The following is a 25,758-nucleotide window of genomic DNA, read 5'->3' on the forward strand; positions in this document are numbered from 1 at the left end:
AACAATTATCTAGAAATCAATTATCTGAAATGAATAACTTTAATCTTCAAAACAATAATGTATCTTATAAACCAGATAGCAAGGAGCTCTATTCATATCCTCTATATAAGAACTGCTTCCTATATGACAGAGGAAAAAAAAAAAAAACAGGAATTCTTCAGATTTGAATGTAGCAAAACTGAGACCCAGTTTTGTGTTTTTTAAAATAGTAACATTTTTATAAGAACTTTTCCTATCAAGTTTCTTTTTTCTCTTGAAATAGCCCATGGATATTGTTGTCTTTGGCAATGTACAGATATTAAAACTGTCACATTGTTGGAGCGTAAAAGAAGAAATCATTAAAAGGAACTAGTATGATGGAAAAAAGTGTTAAAAATCTAGGAATACAGAACATGTTTATGCTGCTAAAGATCCACAAAAACTGTACAGCTTATATCTGATGAAAGACTCTGCTCGAAGATCAGAAGTGAGATAAGGGCCTCTACTCTTCTCACGTGATGACCAATACTGTACTAGCTAAGGCTATTAGGGAAATGAAATACAAGGCATCTAAATAAAACTGTAATAAAGTAAAGCTGTATCCGTTGGCAGAAAACGCTATTTTATCTATAGAAAATCCTGAGGAATCTGCTTTAAAACTATTAAAATTAAGATTAATTTTTAATTAGTGTTTATCAGAATGCCAACAGCTTCTCTATAGGAATTTAGAAGGAATTTCTATAGAATAAACTTTGCTTAGAAATTGTAGGAACTCAAGACTCGATCTTTAAATAACTGAGAGTTCAGAAGTAAAGCTCCATTTTTAGTTTTTGTTCAGAATACCAAGATATTTCAATAGAGAAAGAATGGCCTTAAAAAAAAAGGGGGGGTGGGGGTGGGGGGTGGGGGTTAAGAGATCCTGAGTTTAATTCCTAGCAGCCACATGGTGGCTCACAACCATCTGTAATGGGATCTGATGCCCTCTTCTGGTGTGCCTGAAGATAGTAACAATGTGCTTATACATAAAATAAATAAATCTTTTTTTTTTGCATTGATTAATTTATTTTATTTTATTTTTTTAATTAGGTATTTTCCTCAATTACATTTCCAATGCTATCCAAAAAGTCCCCAATACACTGCCCCCCCAGTCCCCCACCCACCCACCCCCACCCCTTGGCCCTGGCATTCCCCTGTACTGGGGCATATAAAGTTGGCAAGTCCAATGGGCCTCTCTTTCCAGTGATGGCTGACTAGGCCATCTTTTGATACAAATGCAGCTAGAGTCAAGAGCTCTGGGGTACTGGTTAGTTCATAATAATGTTCCACCTATGGGGTTGCAGTTCCCTTTAGCTCCTTGGGTACTTTCTCTAGCTCCTCCATTGGGGGCCCTGTGATCCATCCAATAGCTGACTGTGAGCATCCACTTCTGTGTTTGATAGGCCCCAAAATAAATAAATTTTTAAAAAAATGAAGGGAAAACTAGATAATCCCAGAGAAAAGAATGAAGGGAAGCCTCTAGCTCATATTACATGCAAAAATTGGATCAGAGATGGAAACTGAAAAGCTGAAACTCAGAAAAAAATATAAGTGTAGTAAATCTTATGACCTCAGACTAGTCAGTGACTTCTTAATATATGCCTTTAAAAAAAAAAAAACCAAGCAAATAAAGAAAAGCATATAAATAAATAAAAATAATAGAAATAAAGAAATGTTAAAATGTTTGTACTGAAAAGCACAACATCCAAAAGAGACAACCTACTGAATTAGCAAAACCATTTGAAAATCATTCATATGATATGGGTTTAATTTCTAGATATAAAGAGTGCCCACAAATCAAAAACAGGCAAATCTCAATTGAAAGCGGGTAAAGGATTTGAGTGGCCATTTCTTTGAAGATATAGAAGTGATCCACAGGCATATCAAAAGATGCCATTAGGGAAATCAAAGTCACAACAAAATACAAACGGATCCAAGAGGATGGCGGTCATAACAAGGTGTGCTCTGCACACTTGGGCTCTGGGCTTAATGCCAGCAGCAAGAGGGTTGAAGATATACAGTAAAGAAACTAGAACCCTTACACTCTGGTGATGAACGTGCAAAATGGTGAAGCTGCTCTCCACAACAGTCTGGCAATGCCTCTAAAGCGTTACCACAGAATGAACAAATGACTCAGTGTACACTATATGACCTCATATATATGAAATGTAAAGAATAGGCAAAGTCACAGAGCCATGAATATTCAGTGTTGGAAATGGAAGAGATAATGCATGTGGGCAAAGGGGGAAATTACTAATAGGTACAGGTTTGTTTTTATTTTGGACAAGGGGTAGGAGAGTGGTAGAAATTCACTGTAGTTAAGGTTGTATAATTACATGAATATACTAAAACTGCTGAATTGTACATTTTTATATGTGACTATGAAAGAGCATATGAAACATTGTTTCGCATGAATTATTTTGCTAAAAAGCTGTCATTAAAATAGAGAAGAGAATATTAACAGCTAAATGGGTTTTGTTAGAATCAGGGCATTAAGCTGATTATTCTTCAAATATATATCTTTGTTAGTTCTACTAAATGTGTGTTTATGTTAATGAACAAGTTGAACCAACTTGATGTACCTTGTTCTATTATCTCAGCAGCGGGAACAGAAAAAGTCATTTATTTGTTCAAAAAATTAACTTTTTACTGTACATCTAAAATAGAAATGTATGAGAGATATCTAGAAATTCAAGTCAAATTAGGAATTTCTAAATAAGAAGTTTAACTCTCAGAGGCACATGTTAAACAATAGTAAAGTTAGGAGGTCCTGTGAGTGTTTGAAAAGTGACACAGAAAACAAGCTTTTTAAAAGTTTATACAGAGGATCTCTCTAGGTTAGGCTCTAATTGTCCAGACTTCTGGATATCTCTCAGATGCAACCCAGCCACTAGGTATATAAGGTTGTAGAATATTCTCTGACTCTGTGTCCACTTTCTTAAAGTGGCTTCTAAACCACGCAATGGCCAAAGTTCCTTCATCTCCAAAATCCTAATATTTTAAACTTCAATGTAGCAAAAGTCATGAAAATTAACATACTGGCCTACAAGTTAAACTATGAATGAAAAAAATGGCAAATGACCACAGCTGGAATGTTCATTTCACCAGTGTGGTCATGGCTACACCTTCTACACTCCATAAGGAGGGCATTACTGGGGCATACTTCTAACACACTTTAGCACACTGTCATTTACTTTGATGTGACCTTTACAGAGGTTGGGTTCAAAGCTCTAGATGAGAAATTAGATGAGTCCCCAAGATGGCATCCCCAACTTCACTTCTTGAACATTTGAGTTTACCATAGACCTCATCATTCTTTACCAGCACACATCACAAATTTTCATCTATTTATGTGGCTTGCCTGCCTCTGTCTAGGTTTGTTATATTTTGGCCTTAACCCTTAATACTCTTAGGTCTGAAATCAAATAGAAACAAAAAGCATTTTCCATGTGTGCTGGAGCAGACCTGCCCAGATAACACACCTCTTTCCACTGGAATCCACACAGTGGTTTGCTAAGACAGAAAGTGAAAGGGGAATTTTTAAACATCCTCCAAGGAAAGGGATCATCCTCGAATAAGTCAGTCTCCTCCATGGCCAACTCCACATATCTAACTCCAGACAGACAGCTGTGCATGCATGGGGAAAGGGATTAACCCACACTGGAACTGGCATACAGATATCTGAATCTCACAGAATAATTTTCTTATAAATAACTTGTACTGAGTGATAACATCACTAAAAGGCTTTAGCAAATTTTAACATTTCCACAAAATCTTGGATGACTTCAGAAAAAAAAAAAGAAAGAAAGCAGTTTTTCAAGAATTTAAGATAGAAAGTTAGTTATATCTAGTCAGAAAACTATTTAATAATCTTGGTCGATAAACTGTATTCTCTGCTGCACATTATTGTAAAAAAATATAAATTGCTTCTCAGTTTGCAGAGAATGCAGATCAGTATTTAAAAGGCAAATTACAAGGCAGCACTTATACAACACCACCCTTTTACTATTATGGAAAGTAAATTCTGCATTTCTAAATTGTTGAATCATGATCTCAAGTTATCTTAGCTTTCATATTAATTCTGAAAAATATAATATTTGAGATTTGACAATAAGAAAATCACAACTGTAACAGTTAAGGGAGCTGAAATATTTATAGTTTTCACCCATAATTTTATCAGTGATAAAAATCTCTTCTGATGAAATTAAATCTCAGCTATATAGATTTATTCCAAATAAAAATTATATACAGTAATTATTTTTACTTTAGCATATAACTATAACCTTCTGAGTTCTGTTTACTACGTAAGAAGGAAGGAGGCAATGTGCCTAAGTGTGCATGTCATGTGGAAAGTTAGGCCTCTCTGAGACAAGGTCGCACAGTAAGTAACCCTGGCTGCCTAGGGCTCCCAGAGGTCTCCTCTCCTCTGCCTCTGGAACAGCGGGACTGAAGGCATGAAAAAACACCAGGTAGTAGTACTAAGTGAGACCTCTTAACACCACTCACTTTTCCTTATTTGTAGTATCTGCAAATAAGTATAAGCTGTATTTAATTTATAAAAAGTACATTTTGGTATACTTTGCCTTACTTAAATATAAATATTTAATTTTTTTAAAAAAATGGTTAAAATATTGCCTAAAGTATCCAAGGAAATTTAATTTTAAAAATTGTACAAAACCTCTAGATATAATTCTAATTATTGTCTTGCTGAAGCTTAGAAAAAGAAATATAAATGGGGTGAATCAACCCAAGTGTTTATTATACTGTCATACAGCAAAAATCAATATACCAGAAAATATTTCTGCATACACTTTTTAATGAGTTGTTGCAAACGCACAAGCCACAGAAAAATCTCAAACAGTGGAAGATACATGCAGTACCTCCAAAATGCACAAAGTCCAGCAGCACCTGAGAATGTATTATCCAAACATTAGAAGAATCCAAATGTAGTCAGTGCTTGAGAAAGCCTACTTTCCATTACAGTAGCCAAACTTATCAAAATTTGTCAGTAAAAAATAGCTTCACAAACAGCTGCCATATGTTCTGAACTCTCAGAAAGATGATAGCAGCTATATATCAATATTATACTGCATCTCTGAGAGCCAAGATTGCAACTAACAAAATAGAAATTTTAATTTTCAGTAATATATTTCAGGATCACATTCCAATAACACTACAATAATATAAAACTAACTTCTTCTAAGAGAATTTAGGTTGTCTTAAATCTAATTTTTAAAAATCCAACTACTTTCTAGAATTCTACACAAATGACACCAGGAAGCAAACAATTACCTTGAACGAGAGAGGAAACCTTTTTCCTACACAAACATATAACTTGGTCTATTAGGGTCTAATGACATTTTAGTCCCCAGAAAGTCACTTTAGTTTGTTAATGAGTTTCTGTTCAACCTCAAAAGGTAATTATCATTTAAGTTAAAAATAATTTTAAAGAAAAAAGCAATTTAGAAAAGATTTAAAAACATTCTCTCAAAGCAACTAGTAAACATTTACACTCACAGCCCTCCTGTTTTACACACCCTAAGCTTCTGACAGCACTTAAAGAAGCACACCAAAGAGTGATCACTCCTTGAAATGTATCTGATTAGACCATTATTGCATAGTTTATGACAAGGACATAAAACAGTACTACAGCTCTTAACTGAAAGTATATATGAACCCATGTTTACATTTAATTTAGCAGTACAGTTTTTAAAAACCAAAAGAGAGTAGTAAATGATTCAAGGTTAAGGCAGTATGCCATGGAATTAGGTAAGATAAAAACTGAATTAGCTTAGTATAGACGTTTCCTCAAGAGTTCAAGATAATTTTAAGAAATTATTGTGGATGAAAATATGTATGTAGGATTTGCTTTAAAAATAAAACAATGTAGGTGGAGAGTTGGCTCAGTGGTTAAAAGCACTAGTTGTAGAGGACTTAGCTTCAGTTTCCAGCACCCATATGGTAGCTCACAACCATCTATGACTCCAGTTTTGGTTAATCTGACATCCTCTTCTGGATCCTGTGGGCACCAGGCATAGATATGCCTGTATGCAAAACACCCATACACATAAAATATAAAACTAAAATAATGAAATGGTAAGTCTAGGAGTGTGGCTCACTTGGTGCAGGGCATACCTATCATGTGTAAAGACCTGCAGTTGCATCTCGACATGCAATAATAACACATTAGTAGAGAACAAGGTGAGTGCACTGATAAAGTAAGACGGGCCATGCTTTTTCCCTGACTGTTAAGGCCGAAGTGGTATTTCCATGGGAGTCTATTATTGTAGTCTGTCTGTGCAATCTGAAAACCTTATAATAAAATTATAATTAAAAATAAAAATCTTTCTTGTATTCCTAAATCAAAATAATTTTAAATCTTACAAGTACAGAATAGACTTTAACCAAATTACTAAAATTGTCAAGCCTAAAAGTCATAGCTTCTTTACTGATTACTGATTCTAGACATAGGATAAAATATGACTCTTAAGGAAAGCACCAGCAGCTGCCATCTCAGGTCACATGACTGACTGGATCACTACCCTTATACTTTCATCTGTTTGGTTTTTGCTCTTTTCACTATGTGCTGTGTGTATGGCCATCACAACTGTCCTGGTTTTCTTTTAAAACAGATACTCTAGTGGTTTTGCTCTCTATTTAGCAGTAAAATTGGACTGAACAAAAGCAGGAACATACTAGCCAAACCCTTTTCTTAAACTGGTCTCTTTTTTGTTAAAACAAGTACTCAGGAAGAAAAGGCAAACTGACAATCTAGGTAATTTCTAAACACAAGATTTTTGTCTCCCTTTGCGAAGAGGAAAAAATAGTATATCCAATTTGAATATATGGGTACTTTAGACTTAAGAATATTAATTATAATGTTCTTTCTGCTTCTAACTCATGAAATGCTAATCTCAATTCTATATAGGTTCTTCCAGATAGTGTGTGTATATATATATATATATATACATACACACACACACACTGTATATATAACATGTATTATGATATATATAAACCCATACATACATACTAGGGCAGGGTTGGAAGAACTGAGCTATCAAATTAAAGTACTTTCTAATGAGCAACTGGACCTAGGACACATAAACTAAATGTAAAGATTCAGTTTTCTCAAAATAAGCCAAAGGCATGTGCTTCCATACTGTGCTGCTTTACATTATAATTCAGCATGCACATATAAACGCTTAACACCGAAACACTTACTACAGTGAACTTCACTGCCTTCTTTCTCAGAAGCATGGAAAACCTATTTGAAAACACTATAGTTCGGGAAATCTTAAATTACACCAACTCTGAGACCTTCTACCTTGACAATCAGGGATTTTTGCAGTAGCTGTAAATAAACTACCTCACATGGAAATCTTTATTTCAGTCAAGGAAGTAAATGAATACAGAATCATAAAACATCAAATTCTGAGGAATACTTTCATAAGATACTATAGCTGGAAATTCTTAAAATAATAAGAAAAACTATATGATTATAAAATGCCTTTACCATAATTATAAACTTAAATTAATCTAGGTCCTCCATAACAAGTCACAGAAGCAGTATCTTTAAGGTAAAAGTGATTCCTATCAGACACTCAAGAACAGGGAAATCACGATGAGGACCAATTCTAAGGAAGCAATACCAATACAATGAGATTAGCAAAACAGTAAACATTTAGAAAAATTGAGGTTATAAACTAGAAGTAGCTTCTTCAAATGTTAAATTTAAAAATTCTTATTCCTAAAAGTCATAGTAGCCAGTGCAGATGTCTCAATTTGGTGTTAAACCAAGTATATAATAGATGTTTACTGCAGTTCAGTCTTTTCATTGGAAATGTAAACTACTACTTAATAGGTAGGAAATTTTCCTGTCCTTATTACAGTTAAAATATTTTAAGATTTTATCCTAAAATAACATTCTTTATAATTAAATAATGTAATTTTTGTAATGCCTTCAAAGAACTGCAGTCTTTTTTTGTTAAAAGACTATGTTCACTAAATGAGTATGAATGTATGGGAGTCAGATGGAGGAAATAAAGGTTTTTCCGTGTCCAGCTACCTTTATAGCTAGAGAAAGAAGCACTTGCACTGCAGTAATTAAAATCATGAACAACTTTCTTCAGAACATCTGCCATCTCATGGAGAATGATGAGCATTAGCAGCAGAGTGTCCTCACAGTCCACAGCTCCCATATATTCTTAAGAATCATCCCTAAATTCCTTGCTCCACAGCCTGCTAAGAAAAATCTTCCATGCTTCCATACTAATGTTTAATCCTATGCCCCTACTAATGCAGTTCAAACACAATAAAAACTCACTTAAGAGAGTTTGAAATATCTCACTTTGCAATTTTTAATCTGTCAAAGAATATAATTTTCTAAAACTTGGTTTTTCAAAAAAATGTGCAGTCAAAAAACCCTATTTTCTTAATTTTACCTAAAACTATTTAGTAAAAAGCATTTAAATAAGGGTAAAAATTAGTGTTAAGGTAGATGGGCTTTTAAAAAAATATTTTCAATAGTGCCATTTCACATTCATCTTTACAGTCCAGTAATGCCACAGTATGGCCAATAACTAATGTTTGAAATGCATTTAGAACATGATGTATCTTTTAGAATACAGAATTAGGAAGTCAAGCCTTCCTTCTGCTGGCATCTGCCATCAATGCTAACAGGCTCATGCTTGGTACCCTGTCTTCTGTGAAAACTCTGTAGGCCTGTGGTAAAGCTTTCCTTCAGAGTAGAAATCCTATGTTTCTAATTACACGCTATAAATCTTACATAACATATATAAAAACAGAAAATAGGTTAACAAAAGGGATCTTTAAAATATAGATAGAAAGGAATTATGTTTTCTCCACTTAAAAAATTTCTCCTATAATTAGCTCAATGCTCCTTTTTCCACATAGATAATGGAAATATAGTCATTCAGTCAACTCGAGCAACCAAGAACAATAAAGTAAAGGAGTCTGACCTGAGACTTTTCACTCAAAGGTTGTAACTTCAAGAGTTTCTGAAACCAAATGAACTTCCATATTTATCCACCTTACTTAATCATGATTGCTGAATTGAATGTGTACCTATGTGGAAATGGCAATGCATTCTGAGTTGGCTCAGCCCTTGGCTCTGAGTTCTGTGTCACATCGGGTGTTCTCTCATCGTCTGTCCCATTGATACTTTCTGGTGTTAAAGGAGACTGAAGATCTCCTCCTGCTGATTCCTTTAAAAAAGAGAGAGAAAAAGGAAAAGAAAGAGTAAGAGAGTGTTTTAAAGTGTTACACTTTTGTTCAAGCACACAATTTCATCTAAATGAATTCTTTGTGATGAATCAAATGGCAGTTGAAATTTTAATTAAATTAAAAAAAAGACAATTATTTTGGCAGGAAATCAACTCATAAGGAAATTAATCAAAATATAATGAACTGTAAAGATAACAATTTAGAAATAGAATTTCAAAAACCTAATGGGTTAATAAAGATAACTAAACAGAATAAAGGTGGTAACTGCAGGGAGTCCCAGCACTCAAGAGGTTGAGTCAGGAGGACAGTGTGCTCAAGGTCGGCCCGAGCAGCACTGTGCGTGATGCAGGCAGGGTGGAGGCATGCATGAGCAGCCCCGCTCCTCCTTACTAGGCTCTGCACTAATTCTAAGAAAGCAGGAAATGAAATTTCTTTAGTTTCATCCTTTTTAGCTAAACCAAAGCAGGCGCTTTATTACTTAACATTCGCAAAGGATTTGTTCTACTTCCTTCTTTCATACTGCAATAAAGCTGTCAATATCTCTCTTTTCTGTATACAAATTTGACAGGAAAGTTGAGGGAGACACTTTAAAAGTTTGATATATAAAGAAGATGGAGTTAAGATTTCAGGCAACCCTGTCATATTCTTTTACAAATTACTTCCTATATTTTGTCAACATTCAGAAGCACCATCCTGAAACCCATTTCCTGACAGCTGTGACAGTTCTTACACAGGGCATAGTGTATGCACAGCATGTAACAAGGCCGTAATTTCCTCTATTCCTGTGTGACAAGAGGCACCTTTACTTTAATTCTGAAATTAACAGACTTATCATTGAAGATTTGACAGAGTTCTAAATATAAAATCTAGCAATTTAATTTTAATTAATTAAAAATTAATAAATTAACTTAAACTTTTAATTATGTCAACAGTAAAGATTAGCAAAACAGTAAACACCGGTACAATATTTTTTTAAAAAGATTTATTTCCTAATTTATGTGTAAGGAAGAGTGTGTGTGTGTGTGTGTGTGTGAGTGTGTGTGTGTGAGGCCAGAAGAAAGTCTTGGATCCCCTAGAGCTGAAGTTACACGGTACTGTATGCTCCCTGCCATGGGTACTGGAAACTGAATGAGTCTTGAGTGAGAACAATAAAGTGCTGAGCCATCTCTCCAGCCCAAGCTCATGATGGGAAATGTACTGACTGACTCAAGTTAACCTTCACTCTCCTTGTATATTTTTCATTGTTTTACTCGGTTAACTGCATTAAATGCTTAACAAGAGCCAGCTGTATTTGCCTTCAAGACTGTTTATGCCAAACATAATAAATAAGTGGACTAAACATTATGCAAATTATTGAAGTTTGAACACAAAACTAGGTTAGTTATTTTAATTAAAACCAAATGAAATTTTTAAATGTCTGAAAAGTAAATGGCTATAAAGTAAAATAAAAAGATGAATTAGGTATATATAGTACACTACATATTTTAACATAATATCACATATACTACCATATATCAGAGAAATGATATAAAAATAGGACATTCGGAATCTTTGCAAGTACCAAGGTTTAACTTGAATTTATCTCTTTCTGCCTCTTGACTTCAGATGCCTCACCTTCTCTGCCATAATGAATTATATTCCTTTGAACTTCAAGCCAAAGTAAACTCACCCTTAAAAATAAGAACAAAACCAAACAAAAAACCAACCTTAAAACTAAAGAAAACTTGTAAAGGACAAAAAGGTCCTTGTATACACAGACAGGCAATGGAGACGCCAGGAAACGTTAATACACAGCTCATCTCTCCAAAGGGAGAAGACACTTAGCTGTTCTCCTAGATTACTGGGGGAAGTGTAATTTACAACCATATTTGCTACCTGTTGGGCCAGGCTCTGCCCAGACTGCCTATAACATTATGCTTGTTTATCCTGGACACTTTTCCCTAAACCTTGAGTTCTACTTCTGGGCCATAAAACCCATCCTCGTGAGAGGTGTCATTTGTACTTTACAACAGCCTAAGTGAGGTCTATGCTGTCTTAGGGCCAGGCCAATCCTGTCTCCCATATGGACTGTGCTTACCCCGGCCATTCTCCATCGACCTGAGCACTGTTTCTAAGTCAGTAAGACCCATCGTACAGTCAGAAGAGCTTCAACGTGAACATGTCTTAAGTACTACCCATGGGGCTGAGGTAACTGTTATCAAAATTTTTTCCCAAAATTGTGCTGTGCTTAAATACAGCAAAAATAAGCTATCAGACTCCAAGAAATCTTCTCTTAATGGAGTGGAACTAAACTTCATTCTTCTCTCACCCAGACTCTTCTCCCTGCTGGCTGTAAAGCCTGCAGGGACCTCCCAGAGTGGCTATTAGCCTAGTTAGGAAGACAACAGTAGGGTTCACACCAACAACATAGTCAGAGGTTTTAGATAAAAATATTGGGAGAATTAAAATTATTGAATTTTAGCATAAAAATTTTAAGAATCCTTTAAAATGGTGGTTCTCAACATTCCTAATGCTACAACCCTTTAATATAGTTCATGTTGTGATGACCTGTAACCATAAAATGATTTTCATTGCTACTTCATAACTGTAATTCTGCTAATGTTATGAATCATAATGTAAGCGTTTATGGAGACAGATGCTTGCCAAAGTAGTTGTTACCCACTGCTTTCAACCATTTTCCTTAACATTTTCCCCAACAATGGGAGCTGAGTCTGGGGCCTCCTGCACATTAAGCAAGCACCGTATCATGAAGCTACATACAGCTCAACCCTGGTTTTTACATACTGTTATTTTAAGACAGGATCTCCTTTATTCCAGTTGTCCAGTCTGTAGCCCGGGCATACTTTACAATCCTACTGCCTCAACCTCCGGAGTACTTGGGATCACAGACCTGTTCTTCCAGCCTTAGCTCTTTCTTGATTAACCATTTCTTGATCAACCATTAGTTTTGATCCCAACAGACAAAACAGAGCCTGTATGCCCAGTCTCCTGCTCTCCCTTTCTACTGTGTTAGACTTCATCTAGACTTATTACAACCGATACAGATTTGACTTTATTACATTATTACTCTGTCAGGCTCATGCTAGCTTTAATTTTCTCCATACTAAGCTGGGGTATATATAGTCTTCACTTAAAAGTTGAGCAATATGAAGTGGCGATCTGCTGTCTAGCTGGCAGACTGCTTTCATTTCAGGTCTTGAAGGAGGTGGGATGACTTGTTTGTCTATATCATTTCTTACATAAGGCCAGTTGCACCAGTATCTCTGGAAAAGGAATCAGAGATAGTAATACCTGGGCTCTGTCTTAGGCCTAGTAAATTAAACCCTGCAGCATGCTTTAACGAGTCTTCAAGAGAACTCTGATGCATGCTGTACTGGTTGGCTTTTGTCCACTTAACACAGCTAGTCATCTGAGAAGAGGGGATGCCAACTGCCTCCATTAGGCTGGCCTGCAGGCAAGCATGTGAGGTGTTTTCTTGACTAATAATTGATATGGGATATCACTGCCCACACAACCCACTGTGGGCAGTGATACCTCTGCAGAGGTCCTGTGTTATGTTAGAAAGTAAGTCGAACGGATGTAAGGAGCAAGCCAATAAGCAGAGTTCCTTCATGGCGTATACTTCAGTGCTGCCTCCAGGTTCCTGCCTTAGCTACCCACAATGGTCTATGACCCGAGTCATGAAAAACAAGTAAACCCTTCCTCCCCAAGTTGCTTATGGTCATGGTTTTACCAAAGCAATAAAAACCCTAAAACATATGCCATTTCTGTTTTCCTAACAGCTATTATGTGCCAGACAACTTTATAATTATTATGCCAGACTTTATAATTATTATCCCAACCATTATGACCATATCAACATCAACAGGTGCCTATATTTATTAAAAATTTACTATGTATAAGGATTTTCTAATCCTTATTTAATTCTCACAATAACTGAGAATAAGATGGCCTTATTCCCATTTTCATGTACACACACCCTACTACCACCACTTACTTGTCTAATTTATAAAGCTAATAGAGGTTAGTGCCTCTCAAGCTGGGTTCTTGAGCACACATCATCCACTAACCATGAGTTGCTGTTGTCCTTAGCACACTCACCTTTCTGATTCAATAGAGGAAGTGATGTAATGGGTGTATAAGCACTCCTGGGTTAAGCATCTTCCCCAGTCACAGAAAATGATTAATTCTGTCTGACTGGAAAATGTATGTGTTTTTGTTCTGTGTGTTAGTCTAATTTATTGTTTGTTGTATATTTGTGAGGTAGAAGGAGAAGAGGAGCTTGGAGGGAGGGAGGAAGGAAAGGAGAGACAAAGAAACACAGAAATGGAGGGAGGGAGGGAGAGAATAAGGAAGAGAAGGGTCACAGAGTGTTACAAAACGAAGTATTAGAGTCTAGAACGGGGTCTTTCCTTCCACCCAGAGGTTTCAGGGAGGTTTTAGGCTACCAGGCTTGCACAGCCCGTGGTTTTACACAGAGCCATCTTACACTCCCATCTCATTCTATTTTGATTTGTAGTACAGGGCATCTAACCTAGAGTCCATTAATACAAGCGATCTCTATCACTACACTACATCCCCATCCCAACACTCAAATACTCCAAACTAACTGTAGTCTGCCTCCTCAAAAATCAAAAACAAAAAACTTAACAAAGATTTTGACCATCTACTATCATCAATTATTACATTTAAACTATTTCATCAGAAGAAAACAAGGAGCATTACATTATCACAAATATAGGAAGAGGAGAAAGAAGAAATTGTTTTTTTTTTTTTTACTTTTCTCTCTGGCTCCTATAGAGTAAGTTAATAGACTTCAAATATTTGAATTATGATATTCTTTATGACTTTTATATCACAGCATTTTTTTCAAGTATGATTGCCTTTTCTATATTGTTTTGATGAAAGCAAACGTTTAAAGACTTATTTTCTATTACAGAGAAGAAATTAGCTTACTAAATTGTAGTCATTTACAATTAATTAGACATAGTATTAAGTTATAACTGGAGAAACAGTAAATCAATACAATGGTAATCTATTATCCACTCTTTAGTGATACTTTTGTGTATTCACTTACTTAATGTGCTGTGTGTTGCATCTTTTGGTAACAAGATCGTTCACCTAAAGAATAGGAACCCCGAGCACACACTGGCACAGAACTCTAAGTGGATTTATGCTTAAAGCAATCACTGGAGTAGAAAAGCATTTGACAAGTATATTCAACACAGTTTAACTAACAAAGATCACCCCAGATCACCCCAGACTACTACAAGTATGGAAGAACAGACCTGGCTTCAATCTGCAGTAAAGGTTTAGTCTTTGAGGAAAGCACTTAGCACAACTCTCCGGAGGAAAAGAAACATGAACCCTTTATACTTAGTGAGGCTTATCAAGTAGTTAGAGATAAGAAGATTTTAGGATCAGTGTTTGTAATGTTTTGACTTTTTAATTGTTATTATTGTTATGCAGACATGTGGGGACAGGGGACCAGATGCTGGTCTCTCCTGCCACCTTGTGAGTTCTGGGGAGAGAACTCAGCTTGTCAAGCCTGCACATAAGTACCTCTTCTCATCTCAATTACCCAATGTTTTGTAATACTTTGACTAGATATTCTATTTCCTCTAGAACTAGCCAATCCTTAAGAGAAACTATGGGCCTAATGGGGCCTGTGATGTCAGTTAGCCATGTCAATATCAAACGTTTCTTTATCTGGCCTGTACTGCAGTAACATAATCCTTTGTCTTCATCACCCCAAAGAAATGGAGAACCAATGAAGTTGTTCACTTCCACTTTCCCATGAAATCTTAATTCAAAGTCTAGCTTAGACTCCCTCCATCTTTCTGCCTTTTAACTACTCCCTTCAGGCTTTCCCAGCTTCTAGCTTCTAGGACATGAGCATAGTTTTGGTTTGTTTGTTTGTCTGAGCCTCTCTTGGCCTAAGGAGTCCTTTTGAGCCTCTAGGTGGCCAAACTTACCTTACTATTGCCTGCATAAAAAGAACATGGACAAAAAACAAAACAAAACAAAACGAACATGGACAAAACCGTACGTAGGTTGATCGTCTTATCCTTTTGCTCTACTATTGTTGGGTATATAAAGCTTATGTGGGTTAATACTGATTTAGAACAATATTCTTGTAAACACTGACATATTCTCTGTCAGTAGAGATTAATTAAGCAGTGTACTTCCATACCTACTTTGGTAATTTATTTTGCCACTATCCTTCCAAGTTTCACCCTGGCATAAAGGGGACAGTCTGAAATGAGCTAGACTCACACATAAAAGCAGACTGTGACACCCACCTGTGAAGGGGTACTGGTCAGTTCCATCTTCTCCTGCGACTTCTCCTTTGCAAGCCGAGCAGCTTCTTTAAATTCCTGAAACTTTTCTGCAAACTGAACACACGTAGACTAGATACATTAACCAAGCAGCAGCATGCCACAGACCCCAGATTTCCTTCATTTTTTGAACTGACTCTTACATAAATAGCACAGACTCCCAAAAAATAAAGCTTGTAGCACGAAAAGATGGGAAAAGAAGCCAAAAGTCCAAAAATTGTATATAAGTATTGTGATAAATCTTGTTCAAAACATGACCACATAAAGAAGTTAGAATTTGGCAAGCTGGCTTATCTATGTTCTTTTGTTATTAAGGCACAATTTAAGATCCCAAGAGTGGTAGAATCAATAGACAGGCACATGCTATGCTTTTTCTTAATTACTAAGAAAATATACTCATTTAATTATCTACTTATATAACAAAATAATAAGAAAAAGTTTTTAACTATTAATAAAATGTAAATGCTCATACTGTATAAGTCAGTTATATTATATATCGTGATATTTAGTATTATCACCAACAACTAAAAAAAATTAGCAAAGTTTTATAAACAGTCAATTCAGAAACAGAAAGCAATGGCATAAAGTTTAAAAAAGAAAAGGAAAACCAAAACATTGTTGAGATGAAAAAAAAATTATACATGAAATGCTAATTCTTAGAAACCCATAGGAACACCACTGTGACATACAGTACCTATTTACGTTTGGGATATGGAAGCTATTCTATCATTATATTCAGAGATAGTTAGGTGGGCTACAAAATAAACCTAGAACCCAAATTCTCCACGTAACATGAAGCACCTGCTGGAGTTGGCAATAATAATGTGAACTACATCACAATATTCAACACTGAATCAAAACTAAAAAATGCTAGAGAGAGGAAAAAAATAAAAGCCATCCCCAGACACACACGGACACACGCACACACACTTAAAACAAGTAACAGGAGGCAAGATGAGACTGAAAGATTGACAGGTCTTAACTCACCAATCCTTAACTACATTTGCTAGCTACCCAGTAACTTGGAAACATATAATGAAGGATCTAACATATTGTCAAAAATTACTTAAACCTATCTAAGAAGTATTTCATAAAAGATTGTTTCAGAAACCAACTTCCACTTTGCTCTTTGTTGTATAAATCATGAAATTCATGTAGTAGAAACAACTTAAAATTTCTGTTAGCAAACAACCTACAGGAAGTTCTATAAAGTGAGAAGTGTCTAATGTATTAGAAAAAACATAACTTCTCAAGGAGATCATTTCTGCAAGGGCAATATTCATCTGCATTGCTATACTGAGGAATTTTGATCTAACACAACATACCACAGCCCAAAACATATTCAGAAAGTAAGACTTGCTAAGCGCAGTCAAATCATGCAATACTCACACTATAAGCATCTTACAGAAAATGGTTTAACAATTACAAAGACAACAGTTATAATAGCTTCAAATTTTGAGTTTTAAACTTTAATTTATATTGAAAGCATCCATGTAAATGAATGTTTACAACTAAAACAGAAAACAGATTATTTCAACTACCAAACTAATTATAAATCAAGCCAATATTCACAAAAGTCTAAGACATTTAAAATGACTTATTTTAAAGGATCTGAACAAATCTCTACAATAAATAAGCTTATAGTTTAATGTAAATGTGAACTGTGTCTACCTACAAGTCTGTTAACTTGTGCTGGAATAATTTAATCTTCAGATCCTGTTTATACCAAACCTCATGCAAGCACCTGAAGTGAGGGCAGACCCTTAAACAAAACTGCTAACATAGAAGTTTTAGCATAAACCTTTACATCTTGTATGTAAAATCTAGTGAACAAAGTGAGTATAATCATCTTAATTATCTAGCACCTTCTGACTGTTTCTCTCTCCTGTGCACTTTTTCATCTTTCTGTCCTTATATGTAATAGCCACAAGAACTCAAGGCGCTGCTGAGTTAAGCATGAGATGGCTTTATTTACAGCAGGACAACTGTTTTATTCCAGTATTTAGCTTGGTGATGCTCTGCATTTTATGTCTTTCTGGCCATTGTAATTCATTTGATCAGCATTATTCAAGAAATTCCTCAAGATACTGAATCTTACTCTGTACTGCAGACATCTCTACATCCAAGCAAATCTCTGTCATACTAAGGAACAGATGACAACAAAATCCACCTGAAATCTACGCTATGTCAACTTTAAATTTTAATAACAAATTTGGAAGTTTGATGGTTACTTATCTTGCAGGCCACCTCCAACTGAAGGGTAAAACCCATTCTAAACAGAGTTCATACCTTTTACTTACTCCACACAGGTAAATCAATACAAGAAGCCCTTTTGAACCAGTAGTGACTGTTTTAATGTGCACAGTAAGTCTTTACAAAGAATTATGAACAACAGATATTTTTAGTTTAGTATTGTTTACATTTATTTATATAACATTTAATATACTAATATTCTTATTTTAAAGTCACTATACTCAGAATATTAAAGAAATTTCTCCTATATTTTGTACTTTGCACTTCCTATTTATATTTAGGATACACAAATTAGAGATGAATATTTCCATGAAGATTTTCTGAAATAACTTACTTTTGAAAGATGATGCTCAGAGGAGAATCCCAGTCCATAAACAGTGTTTGCCCGGCTATCAGCCCATTGGCCAAACTTCTGAGATGTTTTAGTAAATGTCATGTTTGGTGTGATGGTGCTATTTATTATTGCCTGAAAAATAAAACAAACAGAAGCCCATTTCAGCTGAATAAAAATAGGATCACTTATCACTTACAAAGCTAAACAGATAAAGATAATTTGAGTGGTGGCCATGAAGAAATAAGTGACTAGAAGAATTATAGATACATATTTAATGATCTAAAAAATTCCAAAGGAATGTGTGTGTGTGTGTGTGTGTGTGTGTGTGTGTTCATATGTGCATGTGCTTGTGAAGGTTGGACACCTCAGATGATCACATGAGCATGTGGTCTATGGAAGTTAGACATCTCAGATAAGGAGATGAACAGCTTGTGTAGCCTGTGGAGGCTGGTCTTTGAGAGAGGGACCTGGGGCTTGCTGCAAAGTTAAGCTGGCTGGATAGCAAGGTCATGGAATCCACCTGTCCTGACCTCCCCACTGCAAAGGTTAATAACATGCTACCCAGTACAGCACATGTGTGGTAGAGATAGAACTCAGATCCTCATATCTGCACGTGTAAGCAATTTACTAAGCTAGAAATCAAGGCCCCAAAGATGCATCTTGTAAAACCATCCTTTTTAACGAGCTGATAACAGACAAATGTTAGCATCTCCTTTTATCTTGGTTGTACAGCTAGTGCCCCTTTTTGGTAGCCTGGCCATCCAACCCAGGACCTTGTATATACTAGGTGAGTGAGCCTTCAAACAGCTCTGCATGTGGTCAACCTCTTCTTTTTGAAGGTTTAGGATCACTATTTATTAATTTTGGGTGCTGTTCTCTAGAAACAAATATGCTTTAGTCTTAACAGAATCTTTCAAAAATAAATGTATGAGGGCTAGAGAAATATCTCAGTGGTTAAGAGAACTGGCTACTCTTCTAGAAGTATTGGGCTTAATGTGCAGCACCTACATAGCAGTTCACAAGTGTTTATAACTCCAGTTCCAGGGAATCTAACACCTTCTAATGGGCTCTCCAAGCAACAGGTATGAATGTGGCACACTGGCATGCAGGCATCAAACACCTACATACATAAAATAAAACTAAGTAAAAAATAAAGTAGCATAATATATGAATGAATACAAGTGATTTCCCCCCCCCCCCTTCCCCCATGCAAAAGCATGAGGTTTATTTTCTGGTGTGAATCGACATTCAATTAGTTCCTCAAGGCGTGAGTGACTAGGAGGCGACCCTGAATGGCTATTACAAGTTGTTTTTATACTTTTTAGGGGCACAGGTTACATCAGCAAGGTTACAATTCAAACTTATTGGCGAAGCATATTGACCTTAAGTCTATGGCTAGCAAGCATGGGCAGACCATGAGACACATTTGAACTCTATCTGGAACTTTCCAGAGGGCTAAGTGACTATCCAGTCAGTACATTCTGTGGTTTTGATTTTGATATTTTTAAGATGTATAGTAAAGCTTTGTTAAAAATATGATTTACATAAAATATATTTTCATTCAGAAAGACTTACAATTATGTAGCAGGTTTTTTTTTCCTACTACTGGAAAAAACAAACTCCTAAGAAATATTTTCATTTCCTTTCTCATAAAATAACAGGTTGTTAGCAATTTCACTTCTATTTCACATTGTTTCTTAGAAAAAGTAGCATTTCATGTTAATGATTAAAGATTAAGTCTGGAGATCATAACATATTTCAGGTATTATAACATATTATTAGCTATGTTCTCTGCCAGTGCTGGAAAAAGGATTATTTTTAGTTGAGTGGACTAATGCTCCCTAAAATTAAGAAATTTCTTTCCACCAATAACAAAAACATACATGTTATCAAATTCAGAACTTGTGATCTAGCACACTGGTAAGTGTGGAATGAAAATTCAGCATTTTATGAAAATGTTTATCAAGTGAAAAACACCACAAATATAAAATATGTATGAACTATCAGGTATTGATGAATTTTCAACAAGGACATATGCCCTACTAAAGAGAAGACGATGGCACAACAGAAACTGGCTCATTTCTTTCTCACAGGAAATGGATGTGTTATCTATAGCTATATAAAAAAACTTTTATCTTTGTACAAAACTTATATATTTATAAACCTTCCTCACCATTTGGTTCAAAACAGCTTCTACCAGCATACCATTTTGAATATGTAAAGCATAGCTAACAAAGATTTTGACTTGTGGAATCGTCATCAAATAAGACTAGGCACTGGAGAAGTGGTCAGTGGTTTAAAGCATCTGTTGCTCTTGCAGAGGACCTGGATGTAATTCCTAGCACTCACATGGTAGCTTAGAACCATCTAACTCCAGTTACAGGGGATCTAATGCTTTCCTTTGTCCTTTTCAGGTACCAAGCATGCTCATGGTACACATGCATACATGCAGGCAAACATTATGTGTGTGTGTGTGTGTGTGTATGTGTGTGTGTATATGTATGTGTGTATGTATATATATATATATATATGTGTGTGTGTGTGTATGTATATATGTATGTATGTGTGTATGTATATATGTGTGTTTATGTGTGTGCATATATATATATATATATATATATATATATATATATATATATATAGAGAGAGAGAGAGAGAGAGAGATACACATACATATATGTATATAAAAATAATCTTAAAGTGTTTTCAACAGACTAAAAAAAAGATTATCAACAAACAACAAAGGATCAAGACTTCTCTGATGTTCTCTGAGGACCTACTGGCTACCAAGCTCAATTCTGGAAACCTGAGACACAACAGTAAGAGAGGCAATGTGGTCACAGACCTGGTTGGGACGAAGTAAAGTAATAGCTAACAGAGGAAGTCAGAGCATGCTAATACTTGTGGAGTCCCTAAAAGGACGTAAGTGGCCCTTCGGTGTTCTCCAAGAAACATTTGGGGAGGGCCCCAAGTGTTAAACAAGGTGAAAAGGGAATGTTGGCATCAGACCCCACTAACTCTAGAAGGCGTGGTGATAATACATTTTATAAGCAACAAGAAGGACTAACCAATGTGCTGGTGGACATTGGTGCTCTTTTCAACCACTTCAAAATAACTTTTTCGTGACTCGTTAAAGAGATCTATTCTAATCTAAACTCTGAACCTTCCCTCGTTTCTGCATTATTAACCACCGAATCACTGAAAAAAAATGTTAAAGAACCTTATGCTTGAAATTTTCATTTCTTAGATTTTTTGATTAGGACATAACTAAGAACTTTTTTAAAAGAAAATTTTTAGTGCCAGATGGAGCTAAATAGTGAGAACCTGTCACAAAAAAAAAGAAAAAAAAAAGACAAAATGAACAGCTTCACGTGTTCATGTGTATAATTCAAGTGGACGTGTGCATGCATCCACACGCACATGCACAAAAGAATAACTGAACAGTTTCTTCTTAGGGTTCACTGGGCTTTCTAACACAATTTAAAAACAAAGGGATGGACGTGAGACAGCAAAAAAGACTTGAAAACACTGAAATGCATTTAATTCAATGCAAATTCTCCTCCTAAACACGACTGCTTCAGCTGACCTGTATTTCCATCTTTTAAACCCTATCTAGTAAGAGCACATTATATTTGTACTTTGGATGCGGTAAATTACAGAAACTGAAAGTTGAAGGAGGGAAAATAAATTAGCAGTCCAAAGCCTGAGGTAATAGTTAATATCCATTGTATTTCACTAAGCCAAACGTTTATGAGCAGTTATTCTTCATTAAATAACACTTCACAGAAATTAACTATCATCATCTTAAGTCTTTTGAGTCATTCACATAACAGTGAAAAGACAGACTAATTATCTGGATAACAATCGTTTGTACATGTGAAAAACAGACGCACAGAAGTTAAATAGCTTGTGCCAGGCTGCATGGCTAGCAAACTGGAAGCAGCACAAAGTCCAATGAGGCGGTGAAATTCTACTTTGTTCCTAACTTCTGCACTGAACTGACAGAGAAAGGCCTCACAGCTCCAAGTTAGTTATCCTTTAACTGTGTTTTCCTAAAGGATCTTCGTTGTTGCTGTTTTGGGTTTATTTACTTAATGCTTATGAGTATTTTGCCACGTGTGTGCCTGGTGCCTGCAGAGATCAGAAAGGGGTGTCAGATCCCGGACCTAGAGATTCTGTGTGGGTGTTGGGATCCAAACCCAGTTCCTCAGCTCCCTGCCCCCCGATTCTGTGATTTGAAGGTATTCTAGAACATTCAAGTACGTGCAGGACCTAGAGGTAGGTAATCAGGACAGTGGAAATATGCTCTAGGAGAATAACTCTTAAGAACTCCTTCAATTCTACTGCATGGACTGTCATAAAGACAGCAGGCCTGACCCCACTCAGCTCCACCGGCTCTGAATGTCATTACTTGCTAACCCATATGTTGGTTATTATTATCAAGTCATACAGTGCTGCAACCAAGAGAAGATCAGGGAGCTAGGGCTATATATCCTTTGGATTGTTAGCCTTCAAACTGTAAAGCTAAATAAATGCCTTTCTGATGGTATTGTTCTAATAATGGAACAGTGACTGACAGAAATTTTCTTATCATTTAACATCAAAAACAGAGATACCAGGGATGTTCATTAAATAAACTAACCCATCATAAAGCTGAAGACTATGTTGCTTCATAAACTCAATATAATAAGGGAGTTAGTTTCTACAAATAACTATTACTCTAAGAATAATCACTTTTTGTTTTCTAAAGTTAAGCTTCAAAAAGTCTAGAAGAAATATTTTAATGACAATAGAAATATGAATGAAACTGAAGTTCTATGCTGTAAAAGCAAGAGAGTAAGATTATCTGAAGTAAATGTAGCTTACCTTTGAGCCATCTAAACTGATTATCCTATACACATTTCTTGTGCTGTCATAAAAATAAGATACAGTAACTGCATGCTTGCTGGTGGGTACCCAGTTCTTCTTTGTGTTCGGGTCAATCTGGAAGACATGAGCTCGAGTGCTGAAGATAGGTTGCTCCCTGAGGGAAGAACAGTTTTACTTCATTAGACAAGTGAACATAAAAGCTGTACAAGTGACTGCATTAACGAGAAACTTACATATATCTGCAAATAAAATAATCTTTCTTTCCAGTATGAAGTGTAAGTAGTCCAATATAAACTTTGTTAAACAATTATACCCAATTTTTGCTACTCAGAGATTCTGTACACATGAATTCAGTTACCCACTAACGTCATCAGTAACTCTGCAGGCTTCTGTCAACTTGACACCACTAGAGTCACCTGAAGAGGAAACCTCAACTCAGGAATTGCATGCATCGAATTGGCGTTTGGATGCAGTCTCTGAGGAATATTTTTTGATTAATGATTCATGGGGCAGGGGGTGTCCAGCCCAATGTTGGCCATGTCACCTTTGAACAGGTGGTTCTGGGTTGTGTCAGAAAGTAAGCTAGGCAAGCCAGCAAGCAATGTTCATCTGTAAGTTCTGCTTCAGGTCCTGCCCAGGCTTTCCTCAATAAGGAACCGTAAGCACTAAGCTCAATAAACCACTTCCTCCCCCAAGTTGCTTTTGGTTATTGTTTTATCAAAGCAGTAAAGAACCAAACTTAATAGTGAAGAAAGTACTTGTGGCTTTTTTTTTTTTTAAGTTTTTGCTGTATACACAGAACTGTGGGAAACGTGACTCACCTAGCCTATACTTTCCACCAGAAGATGAACAAGACAATACTGCCATCTTGTTTCAGCACTCAGACTATACAAGCAGCTATACAAGCAGCTGTCGTTTAGCTTTTTTTTTTTTTTGCATTTCTGTGCCATTGTTGATGCTTTCACTGCTTAAAATGGCCCCTCAGCAAAATGTTGAAGTGTTTCTAAGTGCTATATACTCATAGATGGAAAGTTAATGTGCCTTATGAAGAAAAGTGTGTTAGATAAGCTTGACTCAGGCATGATTCATACTATAATTGGTCACATGTTCAATGTTAAAGCAGCAATAATAATAAACAAAAGCACACATCAACTGGGTGTTGTGCTCCCAGCATTTAGGAAGCAGAGACATGGAATCTTTAAGCTCAAGTCCAAACTGAGCTGCAAACATGAAAGACCATGTCTATAAATAAATTAGACAGATTGATAGAAAGAAAGGAAGAAAGAAAGAAAGAAAGAAAGAGAAAAGAAAAGAAAGAGAGAGAGGGAAAGAAAGAAAGAAAGAAAGAAAGAAAGAAAGAAAGAAAGAAAGAAAGAAGAAAGGAAGGAAGGAAGGAAGGAAGGAAGGAAGAAAGAAAGAAGTGTGAGAACTGTATGTGAAACAATGTTATAAACTGACTGGTTTATAAAAATGTGATGAGAGGCTTATAGAAACATGACAATATTCCCTAGGAGCAAAAGTTCACCATTTGCTAATTAAGTATCCCTAGAACCTTTATAGATCCTGGTTGTTATGACCAGTAGGATATACCGTAGACTAGACTATAAAATAAAGAAGTCCTTCTATTTGACCCTGCTGTAACATTTTACACACCCCATACACCATTCTGTACTAAGTGAAAGGTCCCATTCAATATACTATCCTTTCCTGAAAAGTCTATGGAGGACCAACTCAAAACCACAGACGGCACTTTCTTAAATCACGTAGGATCTAAAAATGTACAGCAAAGTTACAAATAGAAAAACAAAACCTAATCAAAGCTCAAAATAATATTATAAGGTGGAAAGGTAGGGCACAAGACAACCTGCAAATAACAGGAACACTATAGTCCAAACTTCCAAGTTCTGAGTAAACAAGTTTGGGAAACGACACTTATCAGGTTATATTTGCTATCTGTTTCTCCTTAGTTCAAACAAACCTCATCCTTTTCACTTTGTTGCATACCTTTCTTTTTTGAAGCAGCTCAAGATCCTAAAAATTTTAACTTGTCATTTTTTGAGAGAGAGACGAGCCAGGGGAGAGGTCTTGCTATTGTAGCCCAGGCTAGTTTTGAACTCAAGATCCTCCTGCCCTAGCTTTCTGAGGCCTGCGATTACAGTAGGTGAGTCACCATTCCTGGCTCAGCTTTTAACCAGGAATATTTAATGTTTAAATCCAAATAAATCAAATTTTATTCTAAATAACTTAAAGCATGTTTTAAAGTTTCAGGGAAACAGAGTATAGGAAAAGAAAATAAAAGCAAAACAGCAAATAGAACAGTGACAGCAGATGGGGTTTGTGGTAAAACGGCTCTTCAGAGCAAGGCTCATGGATGAGGCACCATATTGCCTCTCTCCACATTAGCACACGATGGTCACTAATACAAAGAAGAGAATTCCTAGAACGAATGACCATTACAACATCTGATACAGTGTAAGAGCAAAAGAATCAAAATCATCTACTACATGCCCACAACTGGGATAGAGGCTAGGAATGTAGCTCAGGGTCTCTGCCCTTGAACACTCTGACTTGGTGATGGCAGACAGACTCTTTAAAAATAAAACACACTAATAAAATGAGGCCTCTTATGGAGAAACAAATGCATGGGGGAAGTTTAAAACAAAATCAGGGCACAGTGGGAAGGAAGGGGGCACAGTACACTGT

General features: G+C 35.9%; 1 protein-coding gene across 3 annotated transcripts in view; it reads right to left on the minus strand.

The window, feature by feature from the left end:
* Homer1 (homer scaffold protein 1) overlaps positions 1-25,758 on the minus strand; it is a 98,442-nt gene that overhangs the window by 41,837 nt on the left and 30,847 nt on the right. For all 3 annotated transcript variants that reach the window (XM_021180632.3, XM_021180630.3, XM_029485023.2), the window contains exons 2-5: positions 23,053-23,209; positions 18,187-18,318; positions 15,564-15,656; positions 9,103-9,242 (exon numbers count right to left, since the gene is read on the minus strand). In XM_021180632.3, coding sequence (XP_021036291.2) covers positions 9,103-9,242; positions 15,564-15,656; positions 18,187-18,318; positions 23,053-23,209 — 522 coding nt within the window. The remainder of the gene's footprint in view (positions 1-9,102; positions 9,243-15,563; positions 15,657-18,186; positions 18,319-23,052; positions 23,210-25,758) is intronic.

Source organism: Mus caroli, unplaced genomic scaffold, assembly GCF_978045245.1.
Source record: "Mus caroli unplaced genomic scaffold, Mus_caroli_1 scaffold_15, whole genome shotgun sequence".
Classification (NCBI taxonomy): domain Eukaryota; kingdom Metazoa; phylum Chordata; class Mammalia; order Rodentia; family Muridae; genus Mus; species Mus caroli.